At 32.0% G+C, this 19,693-nt stretch overlaps 1 protein-coding gene across 2 annotated transcripts in view; it reads right to left on the bottom strand.

Annotated features, from left to right (window-relative positions):
- Positions 1-19,693, bottom strand: part of LOC132741120 (ephrin-4-like) — a 186,660-nt gene that overhangs the window by 6,082 nt on the left and 160,885 nt on the right. For both annotated transcript variants that reach the window (XM_060729212.1, XM_060729211.1), the window contains exons 2-5: positions 2,271-2,376; positions 1,757-1,925; positions 1,219-1,332; positions 714-860 (exon numbers count right to left, since the gene is read on the bottom strand). In XM_060729212.1, coding sequence (XP_060585195.1) covers positions 714-860; positions 1,219-1,332; positions 1,757-1,925; positions 2,271-2,376 — 536 coding nt within the window. The remainder of the gene's footprint in view (positions 1-713; positions 861-1,218; positions 1,333-1,756; positions 1,926-2,270; positions 2,377-19,693) is intronic.

The raw sequence follows: 19,693 nt of genomic DNA, 5'->3' as shown, positions 1-19,693 counted from the left end.
TTAAAATAATCAAAAGAGATAGATGGACAAGAGCTAGACAAAAGAAAATCTGGAGGGAAATTACTACCATAAATTTGCATCTGTTATGAAACAAATTAAGGCACTTAATCTCATCAACAAGTCCCTAATGGCGTACTCAAGAAAAACAATCTAGATAGCTTTAAATGGAGACTTATTCAAAATTGATTTTATCAAACTATGCAATAGATCTACAAGACTTATACATAAATAATAATGTACTAAAGTTGCAAAAGAATCGACTGCTTCTTTTTGTGTGACAAAAGTTGACAAGTCAAGTACATTGTATTCTTCCAAAATTGACAGAATGCATGAATCTTACTCAATTCATTATTTGAGGCACCAGTAAGCAGTCCTATGTTATTTATATGATACTGAAGCCCCTTAAAATAATAACTGAAAGTTCCAAATTCAAAGTGGAGCATGTTATTTCACAAATGTAATGGTTTTAGGTATATATCATAAGATAAACGCGGGGAGGGATGGCCTAGTGGTTAAGGTGTCTGTCTCTCAACCCAGAGATCATGGGTTCGAGCCCTACTCGGGTCACAACCATGTTTCTTTATATGACACCAGTACTGGTTGGTTCCAGGAAGCGGACTCGAAAATGATTAATATAAGTTGCAAGAACTTGTTTCGCAATCGAGCTAAAATAAATATGTTTAAACAGATAAACACAGATTTAAAATAGATACCTGTAGTTCGAGGTCTTCGTGACGTTGTTGAAGTCGTTGTACTTGGTGTTGTAACTACTGTCGTGGACCGTGTTGTATACTTTGTTGTTCTTGTTGTTCTTCTAGAAGTGCTAGATTCTGTTGTTGAAACAGGCCTGTCGGTAGGTTCTGAAAACATATCATCAAATTAGCAACAAGTTTACTAGAAGAAGCAATATAATAACAAGAAGATCTCAATTAACTGCAGTTACTTTGTCAGAACATGAAACTTTCTACAAAAAAACTCCCAAGGGAAGTATGAATATAAATGCCGTTTGTTTTTTAATTAAGTTGCTTTTTTAAATCACATTTTCACTCTTTATAAGGTCACATGACGTCTTTTCAGTTTCACAAAGTACCCCTTCACATCCGAATTATTTTGCTCCAGAGTTGCACCTGAACCATGGACCTTTTGTAATCTAGCTTAATTATGTTCACATATCAAATTGTTGATACTCACAAGACTGATATAAATAAAATAACTTACTTGGAGTAGTGGCCACTGTTTGATTCAAAATTGTTATATTAAGTCTTAAATTGCTTTCTTTGCATGCCCCATATAATTCATTTGTGAAGCCATTCTTTGTTCCTGTTGAAAATGCTGAAAAGCAAAAACAAACAAATTGTAAATTAAAGATCACCATAAAAACAGGACTAGATTGCTACCAGAAATCTATAGAATGATGGTGATTAAAATAACTCCAATTATGGATCAAAATCATATGAAACACACCGTAATTGTGTAATTGGCTCTTTATTTTATGTCTTGAAAGCTTTTCTTTATTTTTATTTCTTTTTACTTTTACTACACAGAGTTTGTTCTTTTTCCGAAAAAGTTGGTCTCTGTAATAATATTTTGGGCAAAGTGGGCACCTCAGTAGAACCACTTATCTTTTGTTAGCTAAATGGACAGCTTGCAAATAAAGAAGAAATCAATGTACCCAGCCAGATTCGAACCCACAACCATAGGGGCAAGTTATTGTAAGTATCAAAAGTATTCAAAATGATCTCCCTAGGTCACTTACTTGCTATATAATAATTTTGTCCAGGCTCAAAGTCTTTTCCGCCAGGTACTCCACTAAAACGTTTAAACTCATATGTAAATGTAATTGCTTGTGTAGGGTCATCACAATCAACAAGCAGCTGAGAGTGTTGCGGTGGTAAAAAACAGCCATTAAAACCCTCCTCATTAACCTGCAAAAAACAATAACAACAACAATCAATTAAAGAACAAAATATAATAATTATACCATACATTTCATATTTTGATAACTATATATATTTTACTAGAATCAATGTTTTTATACTAGATCATAATTATATTCATTAGTTTTGTTATTTTGTTATTACAGACACATAGATAACATCAACATCTCTGGTAATTAAAAAATGAAGATAAAAAATGCTTTTTTTTTTATCAAAATATCAAAATAAATTCAGCCTTTGCTATATCAGAAGAACAATAATTCAGTTATATTTGCATGGTTTTGCAATAACTAAAATGTATAATCTCCATTAGTTTTTAAATAGTCAACTTACCCAATAAACTCTGTAATATTCAGCAGGTGTAGTGTTAACAGGACAAAGTATCACAAGATTTGACAGAAGGGGAATATTCATATGAGCAGTGCCCTCTACATGAAACCTGAAAGAAAACAAAAATAACTGCCTGAAAATACTTTACTCAAGGGACTGCACTCTACCAATCTTCATGTAAAAATTTTAGGATTGTCCCCCTTAGGTACTTTTCAAATTAGAAACCACACTTGTAGCTGAGCTGCTAAATGAGTTAGGAATACATCATGTAAATTAATATCTAATGTCAGGCTAGGGGCTGATTTAAAACACATTCAGTTGCAATTGCCCATAAATAAATAACTTCTGGGAGATTTGGAAGAAATTGCAGGAAATTTCAATCAATGATATTGAACATGTTCAAGTTTCCAAATTGTCAATTTGAATCAAATTTGCAGAGGAATGTTTTTTGTTGAAGATTTTTGTCTAAATGGTATGATTTATCATTTATTGAATAACATTAAATTAAATTGTTCTCTCTGTGATGAATGTGATGGGCTCCCAGAATAATTTATGGTGTTACTGTAGCGACATTGTTGTCATAAATGGTAAACTTCAGTTTTTAAGTCAATTGTAAGGGAAGACAGTGGAATTCTTTGGCAATTTTTCAAATACAAAAACCCTCTAAAATTTCTTTGATCTATATTTAATGGGGAACATAAATAAATAGAATAAAGACAACATCTATTATGAATTAAGATAAAGAATTATAGATTATAGCATTTATCAATTATCTTTTAATAACAATTGTATATGTTAAAACACTAATTGGTAAAAATATTTTATGAGAAGTCTTTAAAAAAAAATTCACCATGCATTAACAATATCATATTTTTCATTTTTCCATACAGGGATTCGAACTAACAGTGTTGAGGGGTTGGGGCTTGATCTCAGAGCTTATAGCCAAGTGATTCAAAATACCTAAATTACTTTGCCACAATCATCTATCCTAATAGACTTGATTTTTTCTGAACACATTCAATCATACTCATATTTTTTTGTGTACTAACTTCAATGCACTAAATGTTTTAAATTTTTTTTTTAAATTAAATCTAACATTATTTTTATTAATTACATTTACTTCAGCTGAAATACTTTTAAGAAATGCTATATAGAGAATAAAAAATAAATCTATAAGAATAGATTAGTATGACAGATGTGAGAAGACCAGTTTGTTCAAAATCAGTGACATTTTACAAATTAAAGATAGCATTTTTTCCTAAGGAAAACAGTGACTGTCTCACACTTAACAGTTTTTTCTCCCTAATTTGCCTATTATGCAATCAAGTTTAGCTGCATCCGGAATTTTGTAATTTTCCGATCAAGCGCTCCTTTTTAGGGAAGCATAAAATAATTGTAACGCTAAGTTTGTGCTATCAAAAGATAGTGCGTTACTGCATTTTAAATGGTACTGTCACGATTTGTCTGTATAACCAGCTAATCTTTAGCAGTGTCATCCAGAAGCTTTACAGAGATAAATGAAAGCTTCTCTAAGACTCAGAATATCATGAGTGACTCAAAAAAGATTGGATACTTTTTCATTTTCATGAAAAAAAACCCCACCAAACAAACTAAAAGTAAGAAACCATATAGAAAACAAGAGTAATCTTCACAAAGAAAAGGGTCAACCAATCAATTGACATGGATTTGTAAGAAGCCTTCCCAATCGTCATATGTAATGGCAGATTTTCAATGACGAAATCGTGGCAGAAAAATTACTTCAAACCGACTGTCAGCATGTCAAGAAAACGTCAGTTTTTTCATTTAGATGAAGTTCACTCTATCTGGCTTGATGAACGCAATATAACGAAGAAACATAAAATATTAACCTTATTGACAACTGTAATTCCAAATTTTACGGAACTAAATAAGGCCAATACTTAAACTGACATAAAACTAGATGAAAATGCTCGATTAAATGTTTTTTGCAATAAAGTTAATCAAAATAGGATTTGTAGCGATGAAAACTTTCTGATCTTAAAGAAATATCGAGAATACAAATTCGCCAGAAATATTTTTTTTCTTGTTGCTTTGTTGTTAAATATGAAGAAACATTTTTTCCTAAAATTAGACTTTGCATTTTTATTGAGCGATTCAGAAGTCGTACAAACAGTATATTTATTTTCTGTCACTTTGAAGCTAATCTTTGCACTGATACAACAATATTCCCCCGAATATTTTGGCAACAAAATGCAATTACCAATGCAAATGTAATAATACCGACATAAAAAATATTTCATTTTTGACGGAACGCTAGCTGTAAGCCAATGATTTATGTTTGCCCAGCTATCATTTAAATGAAAAGTGCTGTTCCCTTGAAATGTGTTAACTCCTCCTAAAATTGACCGAAACTTGAAAAACGAATTCTCAAGCCAAGAAATAATGGAGGCCCATGATTTCAGTTTGAAAATGGAATAAATACATATACATATAACTTAACTTAACCAAAGATACACAATTAAACATTACTTAGTACAACCATTAGTGATCAAATTATACTCGTTATTTTATATTCTACTGACTTATTTCGATATTTATTTTTTGATATGTATAAAGCCATTATGAAATTTAAGTTCAACGTAAAAGTAAAAAATTTATGCTATATAAATAAATTGGGAATAAAAACGGCATCAAGAGAATTCTGGTAAACATCATTATGGTGTCTGAAGGTATCATGTACAAATACGATCTTCCGATTCTCCGTAAAATTTCATTATTTCAGCCATTATTTCAGAATTCATCAAAAACTGACAATTGATAGCACTCCGTTACTGATGATTCGTCAATATCGTATCAGGTCACAAGACCTTCCCATCAATCACCAGTGACCTTGACCTAACAAGTTTGTATTTTTTTGGGATATTGTTTACCGAGTAAATATTACAGCATGTTTAATATATAAGTTATCTTTTACATCAGAAAGACACAAGCTTCCAAAAAAGAAACAAGCTTGCAAACTTCCAAGCCGCCAAGTATTTTTTCTTCTCATTTCCGATACATTGACCATTATACTTATTAAGTTTTAACATGGATTTTTTAAGTTTTTGAATGACATAGATTTTATTTTACTGGAAAATTTCAAAGACAAATACTGTTCTCTTAAATTTGTATTAAACATTCCATTTTAAATTACATCAACAGTTTAAACATTTGGGGGATTCATTTTACACCAGCATTGACGAAAAATAAACCATATCGTTAAAAGAAGAAAAAGAACAAAATTTCTCTCATAAATAACATTCAACTAGAGCAACTTTCAACAAAACCAAATCCCTCCGGAATCTTCACATACAGACTATTCGAACAATCAATGCAAATAAGCCAGAATATGCGACTGTTCATTTTCCATAATGTAATTAGCACCAAATTAAAGGACTGGGTAAGGTAATTAATTCAACGAGTTAGGGAAATATCTCAAACTCATTTAAATTTGTGCGATGCAGACCGAAGCGTCTCGAAGCAAAATTAGATCTTCGGAGTTAAACTCCATGAAAAATCGCTGCCGCTTGAACAATTTCTTCATTTGCCTCTGAATAACGCGCTTAGTGGATGCCATTTGAGAAAATCGAGATTAAAAAAATATTAAGTCTAAATTACCAATGTTCAATGACTAATGTTTTACCACACATGACTGATGACGGTAATTATTGACAGATACTTGTGTTTTCATTACGATCACCACATCATATATTTTGCTGTCCAAGATAGTTAATCGCTCATCTGAAATGAGGCTAAAAATACCATTAACAGAGATAAGGACGTGTAAATAATGCCTATATATGGGCTGATATGCCGCTAATGGGGAGTAACATCAGGGTAATAACAAGAAAATGGTCTACGGCTATTTACTGGCCTAGCTAGGTTATTACTTTTGCATAATATCTATAAAAATATTGTTGACTCGCTTATTGTAAAAGGCTTTGGAAATTATTGTCAAGGCATATTATTCCAAAGTTAATGCAATAGCAAATTGGCGGGAGTAATTATGCATGAAATATAATCAGTGACCTTTAACCTCAAAAATCAACTTTGCAGTAATGGAAAACCAACAAATTTCAACCATTGCTGATTATCAGCAGTGAGATCTGATTTGTCAAATGTGTTTAATCTGCATGCAGTCATGAGGGAGGAAGGACAGTTGTAATTTTTCACCGATTTTCACCAAAGTTGCTATAGTAACACCTGGGTGATAATCACTACCTGTCCATTCGTCTGCCCTGTGTTACCTGCCTTCTTTCAAGCAGATGCCATAGTTGTTCGAAAATCCCTCTCCAAAATTACAGGGTCAGCAGCGAGTTGCCAATGGGGGTGACAAACTTTCTATTATTTTTCACGCATTCAGACAAAGCCATGCATTAAGCTTTTAAGGTCAGCAGAAAAAGTTTCCGGTGGTGATGAAAAAGCTAATTTAAATGATAATTATCCTTTTTTTTCTATCAATTATTGACCAAGCTTAGTGATCAACAAGATATGGAGAATCCAATAATAAGATCAAGATAATATACAGCGGTTAACGAAAAAAAAGATAATTTTCATGTATATTTAACCCTTTAAGAACTGTCAAATGTCTTTTTAATTTTTTTTTGCTGAAAAATTGCTCTCAAGTTAAGTGACCACAACTCTCAACATAATTATGTATTATAAAGGCTTATATAATAAATTAACTTTGTTTATTTCAATTTCATCAGTTATTTATAACCGGAACTGCGGGTCAGTCACAATACTTAAGGTAGAAACATATTCTAAGCCTGTACAAATCTTTTAATTATAAAAGAAATAAGAAAGAATTCCCTAGTTTCGTTGTCATGTCTTTCATCGCAGTTTATATAAGCCTCCGTAATGAATTTCTGGTCTGTCGGGATGTACTTGATTAGTCTGTATCACCTAAATGCTTAGATATAGAAAACCTGTAAACCCCCTGCCTACTAATATGCTACTTTTTGCAATATTCAAATGTACGAGAGTTTTTATTCTTTTATACTTTGATCCATGTAGGGTGTCTGGCTGTATCTAAAAATATTTCTAGACTTCAATTCCAACCTTACATCACAAAGCACTGTTTCCAAAAATACAAAAGTTTCATTATAAAGATAATACTTTCACTTATAAAAATAATGTTGCAACTAATTAATTATGAATATATGGACAAAAAAATTGTTGCATCCCACGACTATGACATATTGTAACAATTGTATTCATATCTTAAAAAACTTATTTAAATTCAGATGAGCAGAATTTCTTTATTTTCTCTGAATCAAAACATTGTTAAATAACTCTTATAACCCCCCCCCCACAAAAACATAACAGAAACACAATTTTTTTTAAGCCGTTCTCTTGTGCTTCTCCATTTACCTTCCGTGCGCATCGCAGACACCTATCAGGCTGAATTAGATAACCAAATAAGACAATTCGAGCCAAGTTCAATCTCTTACCCGCAGACAAATTTAATATTCAATAATCACTTGTCATATATCATTTTTAATCAAACGCAGAAAATTCATCTTTTCCGAGTCGCTATATCAACCTATCCGTTACGATTACATTAGATGTGATTTTATACCATTGAAAAATATTTCTAGACAATATTATGAGAATTATTTCGCAATTGGAGTAAACATTTAACGGCAGACTCAATGCATACAATATAGGCCGCATTATACTTGAATATTAGTATATTTTTTATTGATACATAATATAATACACCAGAAAAAAAAAATCAAGTATTTGGTATATTAATATCTGGAGAATTAAATCTTTCAAATTACATTTCCATTTCTAGCCATCCCATTTATTTCGGTTCAGAGTATGCAAATTTATTTTACAACTAAGAAAATATCGCTGAATATTTTCAGTCACATCACGTCAAAATGAAATAACATCAAACAGTTTTCAATCTATTTCTAGAAATTTCCCTCTTTTCCTAAATCCATTGTCCATAAAAAACAACAAAAAAACGAAAATCAATTCAATTAATGTAAATTCTTCTTGAGATTTTTTAAATTTCTTACTGTTACACATTTATACGAAATGTAACTGAATTATCACATTTTTATTACTGAAATCAATTTAAAATCCTGTTATTTGTGTAGATTGCTTCCTTTTAATTTCACTTTTCCAGTGATTCAATTTTACAACAACGTTTTTACCCCCTATTGTACAGTGCTAGACCTTTAAATTGGATTCCATTTGTAAATGCGTAACACTGTACAATTTAGACTGCTATTTACGGGCAAAGAAACACATTTTAGAAACCATTACATGGAAACAACACTGTTAATATATCAAGAGCGGAAAAGATTTATTCTTCTTTCTCATCAAAAGATTTGTTTTTTCTCAGATTTGTAAAAAGAAATATAAGAAAACATTTTGCTTCTTAGAAATATAAGAAAACGTTTTGCTCGTATTTCAAACAAAGCAGACCTTTAGCTGGAAGGTGAGGTAAAATAAAAAGTTCTTTTTGTAATGAAAAAACTGAAGGAAAAGACATACAAAGAAAATATTGTTACAGCAACACCAACAGTAACCCTTCATAATGCCAAAAGTAGACACCCACACAACGACAGCATGATGCGACTATTAAACCTTTACCAAGCTGAGTAAGTCCAGCTTTGAATTTTGAACAGTACATTGCTATTTGATAAAGATTTGATATCACAAAGTCAATCCTAAGACTACACAGTCAGTAATGTAGCCTCCTTCATACTGAACAGATGTGTAGGCTGCCGACTTAAAAAACTGGTTGCATTATTAAAGAAACTGTTGGCATTGTCACAAATGGTCTTAAAGCAACACTGTTTGTTACAGCATTGAACAATTTTGTTTTGAAAGTGGCAAATGTAGCAGAAGACCAATCCTCACAAGGAAGCCATTATAGAGAAAACAAAATCTCCTTCACATAAAAAATAAGCACTATCTAATGATCATCATTATATTACAAAAATCTTCCCCATTATTGTAATATTATCTTTCATTTACTTTACCTTGGCCTAAATCTATCTGGAAAAAAAAGAGACAAGAACCATAGTAACGAAGCAAAAGAGAAGCAAAATAGAGCCGACCGAAAAAATCAATCTGAATAATTAGTTTTTACCATGACAACAACAAAAAAACATGATTGTAACAACCCTTAATAATCAGCGTATAATACAAATAATTGCTAGACACCAATTTTAATGACAATTTTGAAAAAAAAAAATCAGTCATCGCTAACTTTTGTCGATAGCTCAAAGAAGCAAATAATTGTTGTTTCACACTTTCCAAGCATTACTGATGACAAGATATAACTAGGGCGTTTGATGCTCACGACTTCAAAAATAACAACATCAATTTGTCTGAAAACACGTGTAAAATCGGTGAATAAAGTATCAACAAGGTGTTTTAGAATGTTCGAGACAAGATTGTTTTCTTTATCGCCTAATGTTCTTTCATCAACTCGTACATGCTGCACGATGAAAGCATTTTGCAAAAACAAGTTAATCGTCTTAAGAAACATTGAAAACATACGCAAAAAAACTCTAGATATCACAATTAACGATGTCAAACATGGACGAAACTACAACACTGTCTGAAGGCGTGAAGCAAAATCTAAGATGAGCACTGGTCATAAAAACTATGTTATATGTTAAAATGACTACATTTCTTTTCATCTGTATATTTCCTACATTTAAGAGAAAACATTAAATTATAAAGCAAAGGTAACTCCGTTACTTTGCTTTAATAAAATCAATGTGACCAATTAGAAGCGGTGTTACATTATTTTCTTCAATTGTATCAGTCAGCAAGACTTTCGTTTTTTTTTTAAAAAGAAATATATTTATGTTGTAATAAATTCAATTCTTTCTTCTTTTTATTTTTACATCATTAACATTAAATATATGAAGAAAGTTTTGCAATTATACAAAACCAGACTAATTTGTCAAAGAAAAAACAAAACTTGATTGAACCATCTAAGGAGATATGACATCAAAAAGACTTGATGGATATGTATATATCAGTAAAAGGAAAGGCCCTTATAAAATTCACACAGACCAGCATATCCCCTGATTCCACAAGGGAACTCTTCTTCATTAGAGACACAAAAGGTTCTGTCTGGCATCCAATGAAAACGCTTGATTGATCAAGAAACAATAGCAAAGTAAAAACGCCTAATGAATATCAATGGTATTTGAAACATGCTCAATGATTAATGGGAATGCAAAAACATCTTAGGGAATTTTAAAGGGGGGAAGTTCGGAATATTAGAGAGTAGGAAAAACAGATCAAGACTGGGACATTACTACTCTTTGACATCTTTGATAAATGAAAAAAAAAATATCATAAGTCACTTTTGGTCAGACTTATATTTGTGTGTTATTGTTGTTTTTTTCAAATATGAGTAATGGTTGTGAACGAATAGTGACGTTCTTTCAGCGGTCTGCCTAAACTGAATCTTCCAGGTACATATTAGAAAAAATAGTCATCTCAAAGATTTATTCTCCTTTAAAAAAATATTAATTTTCTGTCTATAATTTCACAGAGATGTCAGGCAACTTTTGTAGACACTCTCTGCAATTTGGCGAGCTCCAATTTTCGTGATAATAGAACAGACATAACAAAAATAGCGTATTTATTATTTTTTTGAAGCTGTTTATTTCTTTTTGTCTAGCTTTTACCCACTCCTCTGACAGTAGTCTATACTATTTACCGCTACCTCATTTAAAGTCATTTATATACAAGTTTGGTGACAAACAAAAAAAGCAATGATTGTTTTTCTTCAAAATTCATTATTTCAAGAACTGTTATTGACATATAACAGTCACCTAACTCTGACTAGCAGTGACAAACGGTAATCAGTCTGGAGCCAAAACACTATGAAATCAGCCACATGACACTAAAATCACCAACAAGATACTTATCCTGGGAAAAGAGTAACTTTAATAGCCAATAAACATGCAATATTCACATAAACATGCAACTTTTCTACATACAAGTAAAAATGTTTTGGCATAACGATAAAGTTGAAGAGAATTTCTCCATTCAGCTTCCACCCGGCCTCCCCCAATTTGCACACAAACTTGCATTTTTACTAAGATTATGTAGCCACATTATTAGATCACCGTAATTACTGTTTTCATGTTGGAAATAATTGGGATACAGATAAATCAGCCCGGTCGGCCGGGGATCCCGCAGGGATCTTGCAATCCTCGCAACAGTCTGATCCTAGACTAGATCTTTTCCTTTTCATCTTCACTGCAAAAAACTGTTCATTAATTTGTTGCATGTTTAAAGAGTTCACAAAAGCAATACTTATCTCTCAGGAAAAACACGTCGTAATGTAACATTAATGCATTTTCATTCAAGAATATGTTCTTTGAATATCAAAATAAATGACATTTAGGCTAAATGTAATATCAATGATATCAGACCTTACAATCTAAATAGATTCAACTTTGGCTTTCTAAGTTTAAAGCTATATGAAAAAAAGATCTAGCTTCCGCAAAAACCATTATAATTATCATAGTTCATATAAGCCCGCATTGTATTGATCTCCGCTAATTGCTAATGAAATTTTCCTTATCTTTATTCTCAGTTCTTTATGCATGATTTCACAAGCATCCAGATAAAGTATGAAAGCCGTAGGTTTTATTCCGTTTTGAAAAAACCCACAAACATAATCATTAATAGAATAAGTTACAAGTGAATTATTAATTCTAGAAAATAAAACATTATCCCGTTATAGGTATTACAAACAGTTTAGCGATTTATGTTCTTTTATGTTTCTCGTTCATTGCACAGAACAAGTTGGTTTTTAGTTGTTTTGCAATAAATCTCTAAATGTTTTTCTATAACTTGAAAAGTTTTTTTTATCGCATTTCGAAAATACAATCAGCATTAAATGGAGACTTTGTACATAGAAATATAATGTCATAAGACTCGCCCAGATATTGTCTGAGAATCGTCTAAGAATCGGAAATTGTAAATACGACATAGATCATCATGCATCAACAGATTCCTTGACATACGTAAATATGAGCGTGATCTTTATTTGGACTATGTCTGGACATTGTACAGCCTCAATGAAAGTAATTGGCAAGTAGACTTCTTCAATAACAGATTATAGATGCATGCGATATTGATATTGTTCATTCAAACCCCAATACACATCAAAATTCATAAGATCTTGCCGGTTTTTTTTGTAATTTCTGGGAAATTAACAATCTCTGTGCTTGAATGCTTTAATAACTAGAGGAGAATTTCAAGAAAATCACTTTCAGTGTAACACGCCATCTTAACCTCTCATGTTACAAATTCTCGGAACTTTTTATGTACTTATACAAGCCCAACAAATATGGTGCATAAAAATTACTCCACTCTGAGTTAGAGTTCTCTTGAAGATTAATTGCAATAATTTTTTTTAACTGAAACTGAAGATTTTTTGAGCGATATCTAAAAACTTTCATTGGATGTGCTTTAACAGCGCTAACCCACAATGACATTCCTCATTCAGCCGCCCACAATCACCCTCAGCCATCCTTAAAATGAAACAAATTTACTGTAACTTCATCTTTAAGCTTCTAAGCAACAAGTCAACGGCAATATCATCACTGTATTCTTTACAATGTGTGTCATGGAACACAAAATAAAACAAAACATTCTTTCCCGTGGAATGAACTTAAGAAAAATATTAATTTCGCCTTTGACCAACATGAATAGCCTATTACTATAGGACACCAGACCGATTATAGATACGCTTTTCTCTCATGTCCAAAACTATTTCCATTGGAATAAACGGTAATCGCTCCCAAGAATATGTAACCCCAGCAACTTTCATTTCGCTCCTCTATTATCGTGTCGAACAACCTTCATTATTGATCGGCAGACGGATGATTGTTTCTGGAGGCGATCCTCCTCGTCTCTGCTATCAGAGAGAGCTTGATCAAATTTGTATAGTGAGACCGATATGTGTTTTAGTTAATATGTTTTACTAGAAATTCACCACAAGCTGCCACCAAAATAAATAGGTCTCTCTGCTGTGGTAGATAAATTGGCTTCCATGTGTGTTTAAAATCTTATTAAAATTTTCTGGAAGATATTTTTCGTCTCCGCTTAATATTGCCGATTGGATCGAAAACAATAAAATGAAAACGAAATTTCATAAAATGGGTTTCAGCATTAATGCCAGTAAAAAATGAATAATTCATTGAAAATTTAGATGATGGAATAACAATGCAAACATAGGGTAAATTTACCTCCCGCATCCTTGTCTGTCATTTACACAGTTTCTACGCATGAATTTTCGCTTTATATTCAAAGCAAATGACCAAAATATTTTTTCAACATCTCTTAATATGTCATCAATCTTTTATTTCTCGTTTAACATTATTATTAATTATGTTCCTATCAAACAGGTATGAGATTCCATTATTGAAACAACATGTTTATCTTTAGTAGGGCTATAAACAGTTTTGACACCAGACAAGTGATTTGAAGAAAAAAAGTAGAAAAATCGCAACCCCAAAGACAGAATTATTTTTTTCTTTAAAAAATCCAGGTTTTTTTTTAAAACAATGATAAGATTGATGATATGATATGCAAATTGATGAGATGACGGCAGATTTTTATTGTTCACTGATCATGAGAAACATTTTTCCTTCGTTTATTTGCATTTTAGTATCAGTGAGTTCCAAAACATGAATTTATTGTTTAAAATGTGTCAGATTGCCGTGGGTGGCGAGTTGGAAAAACCAGAAATTTCATCGAAATGTTTCAAATGCTGAAACTGTTGCCAGAGATCACATAGATGAAGTGTTCAAGTGTTAAAAAGGTGATATATAGTAAAAGAAAAGAATGCATTTTCCAGACTCAACTATTCACAAATTATTGATACAATATAGCAAACGGGCACACAAAAAAGTACCATTTTTTATTTTAAGCAAACTTTGTGGTCTGTTTTCCTTTTGTTTTATCAATTTATTTAGTGATGCTCTATCCCCAAATAAAAACAAATCTCAGGACACTGTGTGAACATAAAACTAAAGCTCTGCAAATAATCAGTGCTAATAATTCTTTAGCTATGATTTATAAAGGGTTCCTATTAAAAGCTCTTTGACAACTGAACAAATTTGCATGTTCCATTGTCTTGATTGATGAAACAATTTTCTCTCTGTCAATTACTATGATTAGCAGGGAGAATTCCTTGTTTGGTAGACTGGGCACTAATAGTTCTGCCTCATGAACAAGTTCAGATCTGGAGAAACTGGACACAGTCTGAAGTCTGACAGGAAGTTGACTCATGGGATTGCAAATATTTTTGATGTTCTGGCAGGAAGTGCTTGGAGAAGTCACAAGGTGTTAGGTATCATAATCAATTTCTCCATATTTGGAGAAACTATAACAATATGTCAAATTTCCTCGGGGACCTTAGAATAAAGGAGCGATCTGCTCATCTATTATGCCTACGATGTAAATCAAACAGAGTTATATGACAAACCGTGCAGCTATAAGTTTTGACATTTATGTCGAGAAGAAACAATAAAAGCAACAATTAAAGCCAGACCATTGCATGCAGCCTAAAGTGCCACATGTCCATAAAGGCAAGTTCACAAACCCTAAAATATTTTTATTGTTATATTCATTTCCCATGCATATCAAAACTGATGACATTATAGTTCTTATTGTAAGGGTTTATGTTATTATGAATTTATCCTTGATGGAAAATATCAGATATAGATAATCAAATAAGTTTTGCAATTTCTGAAGTTATCCCTTAAAATGATAATTAGTATGGAGTTTTGATTATACAGAAACACATCCATGAATTGATCTTGTTCTTGCTCCCTATTATTCACAGCTTAAACTTTACCAGACATATCATAATGTTTACTTGTAAAAAAAAAATCTTGTCTCTAAAATTTTCTAAACAATAAAAAATATTTGAAATGCACCCATTAATACAGTGTTATTTTATGATAGAATTTGAATAATTTCAACTTTAAATATTTTATCAAATAGTCTAGAAGTCAGGAAAGGCTTGTAAGTGGGTTGTATAAAACTTAGTCAAGTGTTATTTGCTATTGAGTAAAGCACCATGAGTTTTAAAGCAAGTGATCATTTTATAGTTTGACAATTTCTGTTTATAATATAAACCACCACATGCATGCTAAATTATTATAACTAATGCCCTAAATTTAGAATGTTTTAAGTGTTGATCAACCCTTAACCGTGGTAAGCCTTTGCCACCAGTATAATAAAGCCAGGCCAGCTTGCTCATCTGTGAAGTCTGACTACTGCTGGTAGCTAAATTTTTGTACCTGCATTTTGAGATCACTTTAAAAGTATGGTTCCAAATCAAATCTATTATGCTCCGGTATGCCAGTAAAAACAGTTGGTGAAACTAGTGATGTACATGTATCAGTATTAGTCATTATCACTGACACTATAATGCAGAAAACCGTAGACATCAGCCATGAGTTTGTTTTTTTTTTACAGTTTTACAATTAATCCGCAACTTCACCACAAAGGAGACATAATGAAAGAAAATAATTGTCAATACTCATTATTACTATGCATAACAAAAGGGAATATGTCACAAGAGTATTGGTTTATATCAAAATAAAATAGAATTTGTGCAAATGAACATTTCGGAGAAACCATGCCAAAAACTCACTTATACAAAATTACATCTATCACTTAATTCCTGAATTGAGCAATTGGCATTTTCCGATAATAGAAAGCTACAATATACATTTTTGTACAAGCGTACCATAATTTTCCGAGAACAATTTCAATATAAATGAACCATCATAATTCCAATATTTATATACCATTTTGCACTCTTGGATGGTTAAATTATGTGTTACAGTCAGTTTGTATGCATGATTTATAATGTGCATATATATATATATGCTAAAGTGTTGCATTAAGCCAGACTGTCTCTTGAGATAATAAAAACGCTCCAGCATACAAAGTTTATTGCTTAAAGTATGTATAATTTCATGTATGCAAATTCCTACATTCAAATTTACAACTTCTTATTACGGTATGTTTCTTGGCAAGAAATATTAATTATCGGTGAGACATATCTATAACAAGAAGAACATTAAGTTGACTTCACCCTTACCACTCTAATAATCTTACATGGACTTGTCCATTTTTAAATCTGGACAAAACCAGAAATCACTTGTCGGGAAAATTTCAAAATCAATAATGACTGAATAGCAAACAGTGCGGACCATGATCAAACAACACAGAGCTGACATGGTCAGCACTGGCTGCATGGGTAGAAACAGTCAACGTCAGCAAGCCAAGGGAAGGACAGCTCAAGCAGGTTCAGTGGTTATTTCTATATTAAAATATAAGCAATCTAAATTAATATAACTTTGATGAAAACTGTCGTCTGTCTTCCTCTAATAAAACTGAACACCGTTTTAGCATTTAAATGCCAATATTGCATAACTATAGAAATAAATTCCTTTCAATTTATTTATTCTGGCTTGTTCCCTTTATAGCCAGGGATAAAACACTTTGTGAAGACTGTTTTTTATTGACGGTAGACAAATTATTCCTCCGTATTACATCTACTTCCATGCTTACAACATTCAATGTGTCTCGGTTAAATGTTTCGCTCAAGCTGTAAGCACATCCTTTTTATTATCATCTTGTAGTAAAGGGGAAAAATCACCCTATAATTACTTTCAGGACCAAATAACCGAGTAATAATGAGAAATTAGCCCGTTTTAAGACCACTTTTGGCTTAAGGAAGCTGGAATACAGACCTATCTTAGAATCGATCACTGCTCTTATTGTCTATCCTATCTTACTTCATGTCTTATATTTTCTAAATGCGACTTAAACCATTTTACATCTTATACTACGACTTGTATCAGGACTTAAACCAAAAGAAAAATAATTTCTTGTTATTAATCCTTTGAATAAATACAACATAAAATGTAATTATCCATGGCATAAGCTAATTGTTTCTTACAGGATAAGGCATGATCGAAACTTGAGGGATAAAGGCTTATAATATAGAAATTTTCAAAGCTCAAACTCAATGAAAATCCTAAGATAAGCGACAGCCCTCAAAAGCCTTGTAACCTTGAGGCCAGGGTCCGAGGTTATAAAGAAATTCTCTTAAGTTCAAGCTCAAATCTCAAGTATTGGATTGCTCAGAAACTCCCACAGATCATAAAATGACCAATGAAATGAATCCTGAGATTTGAGAACAGAAAAAAGATTTATAACCTCAGGTCCAGATCTACATATTAAGTAAGCTGACATATTAGGCATCATAAATGCCTGTATTTGGTTAATTGTTTTCCTCAACAAACTGGGCACTCCCCTTTAATCCAATTTGTCACAAAAACTAAAAAAACTGAGACTCAACCTTTAATCATCAGCACTGCAGTCTCTCTATGATCAATACAGGTTATCCTAATTAATTGAAAAGATATCTTAGAAATAAAAATAAATCATTAGAAATAGATAACTTACCTATTGTATCATCAGGAAGGAAGAAACAGCACATGAAAGTAGAAAAAAAAGAAACATTTAACTCTGGTGTCATTAAGTCATCTGATACTAAAAACTAGAAGAGTTTTCGATTATCATATTTTCTTTGAAGACAAATTTATCAAAAAAGATATTCAAAGTTCAAACACAAATGCAGCAAAGACAAACATTTCAAACAGACTAATCATAATTAATCTTAACAAATGGATTGAAATTTGTTTGCAGACAGTCTTTATCTTTTACCTTTTTTATATTCTTTCATCAACCAATCAGGCAATGTTTGCTATATATCTGATGGGAGTAAAACCATATTAAACCTTACACACTGAATAATAAAATCTGAGCCAGGTGAAACACTGAGTATCATTATTTTGTTGTTGTTATTGGTGTGTTTTTAAGTTTTAAGCCACACTGACATTGTAAAAGTATTAATGGCAACTGATGGATATCTCATATACAAGTTTAAGCACGTGAGAATAACCATAAAATTTCTACAAGCTTCGCTTCCAAACATTTACATGTCCCTTATCTGTCCCCAGAATAGATATATTTAAGCTTAAGGCCAATGTTGGGACTATCAAACTGCCTGGTAAATACCTGGTAAAGTAAAGAGTTTTGTTTTAAAACAGGGTAAAATAAATTAAATAAATGGTAATAAATCGACAGCTTTCAATTTTTACATCACGATCAAACTCTTCATCGCCACCTAATTCTAAACCCAATCCTACCCCTTAAAAGTTACGAACACAAATTTGTCACAGATGTAAAAGGAGGCCATCAAGTCAGGGCATAACCACACTACAACAAAGTTGTCATACACAATGAGAGCGATGACATGTACAGTTCTAACAGGGTCATGTTGTCTTGTGCACTAACATGTTTTTGACTGACAAAGCAACGTGTGCCGATCAAAAATGCAATTAAGGCTTTGGAAATCTGACATAAACATTTCAAACTATAAACTGACGTGTTGCAAGCAAGACAATCTAATATGGCTGACACTAAGTTGATCGCACTATTAGCAGAAATTGGCAGAAATTTGACAAGACATTACGCAAATCCTGATATAGCTGTTTATTACGTTCTTTTGTTGTATAAGTCTTCGCTTTTGTCAACAGCCTCGCACATGCTTACGAATGCCCAGTACAAAAGAATCTAATTTGTTCCCATAATTGCCTTTTTTCGTTAAACAATTTTTGCTACTGTTACAACTGCCCATTTTGTGTTTGCTCCATTTGCGATTTATGGCCGTAAATTGCCGATGCCTTTTCAATTTCTGTTTACATAATATCTGAATCATTAAAGAAAATTCCTCGAGATCTCAAATAGATGATCATTTCTATAAAATTTATGAATACTTCATCAAGATTTTTGTGTGCTTTTTTTGTGTGTGTGTTGTTAGAGGAATGCAGGTATAATGACTGCATAAATGATCATTATAAATATTGTATGCGGTAAGCAGCACAATAAATGCACTGGTTTAACAACAGTTAATGTCTTAATAAACCCCCCCACCCGCTAAAGAAATACACTATCAAGTAATGAAATTAAACAATTTAACCTGCCACATCTTCCAACAAAATGCACAAGACATTCCTTCATTAAAGAAGTATTTACTAAGCAATTCAACAATATTGGGGGTGTCGGACAGAAAAAACATCAGTCAAATAATTTCATCATGGGCCTAACATGCTGTGACCTCCCTCTTACAAAATACTAAAAGACAGAATAATTCAGATACTATTTGAAATAAAACATGGTATTAAAATTTCATGAGGTAATTATTCTGAAGCATGTCTGCCATAAAAACTGTCGATTTAGTGACAAAACCATAGGAACAGAACTGAATAATTCCGACAAGTCTGTAAATGTCATTTAGCAAAGTCGTACACGGTTAT

Source organism: Ruditapes philippinarum, unplaced genomic scaffold (assembly GCF_026571515.1).
Source record: "Ruditapes philippinarum isolate M1 unplaced genomic scaffold, ASM2657151v2 ctg159_1_1_1_1, whole genome shotgun sequence".
Classification (NCBI taxonomy): Eukaryota; Metazoa; Mollusca; class Bivalvia; order Venerida; family Veneridae; genus Ruditapes; species Ruditapes philippinarum.
Note: the sequence above shows the minus strand (reverse complement) of the source record. Positions and strands in the feature narration are given on the sequence as shown.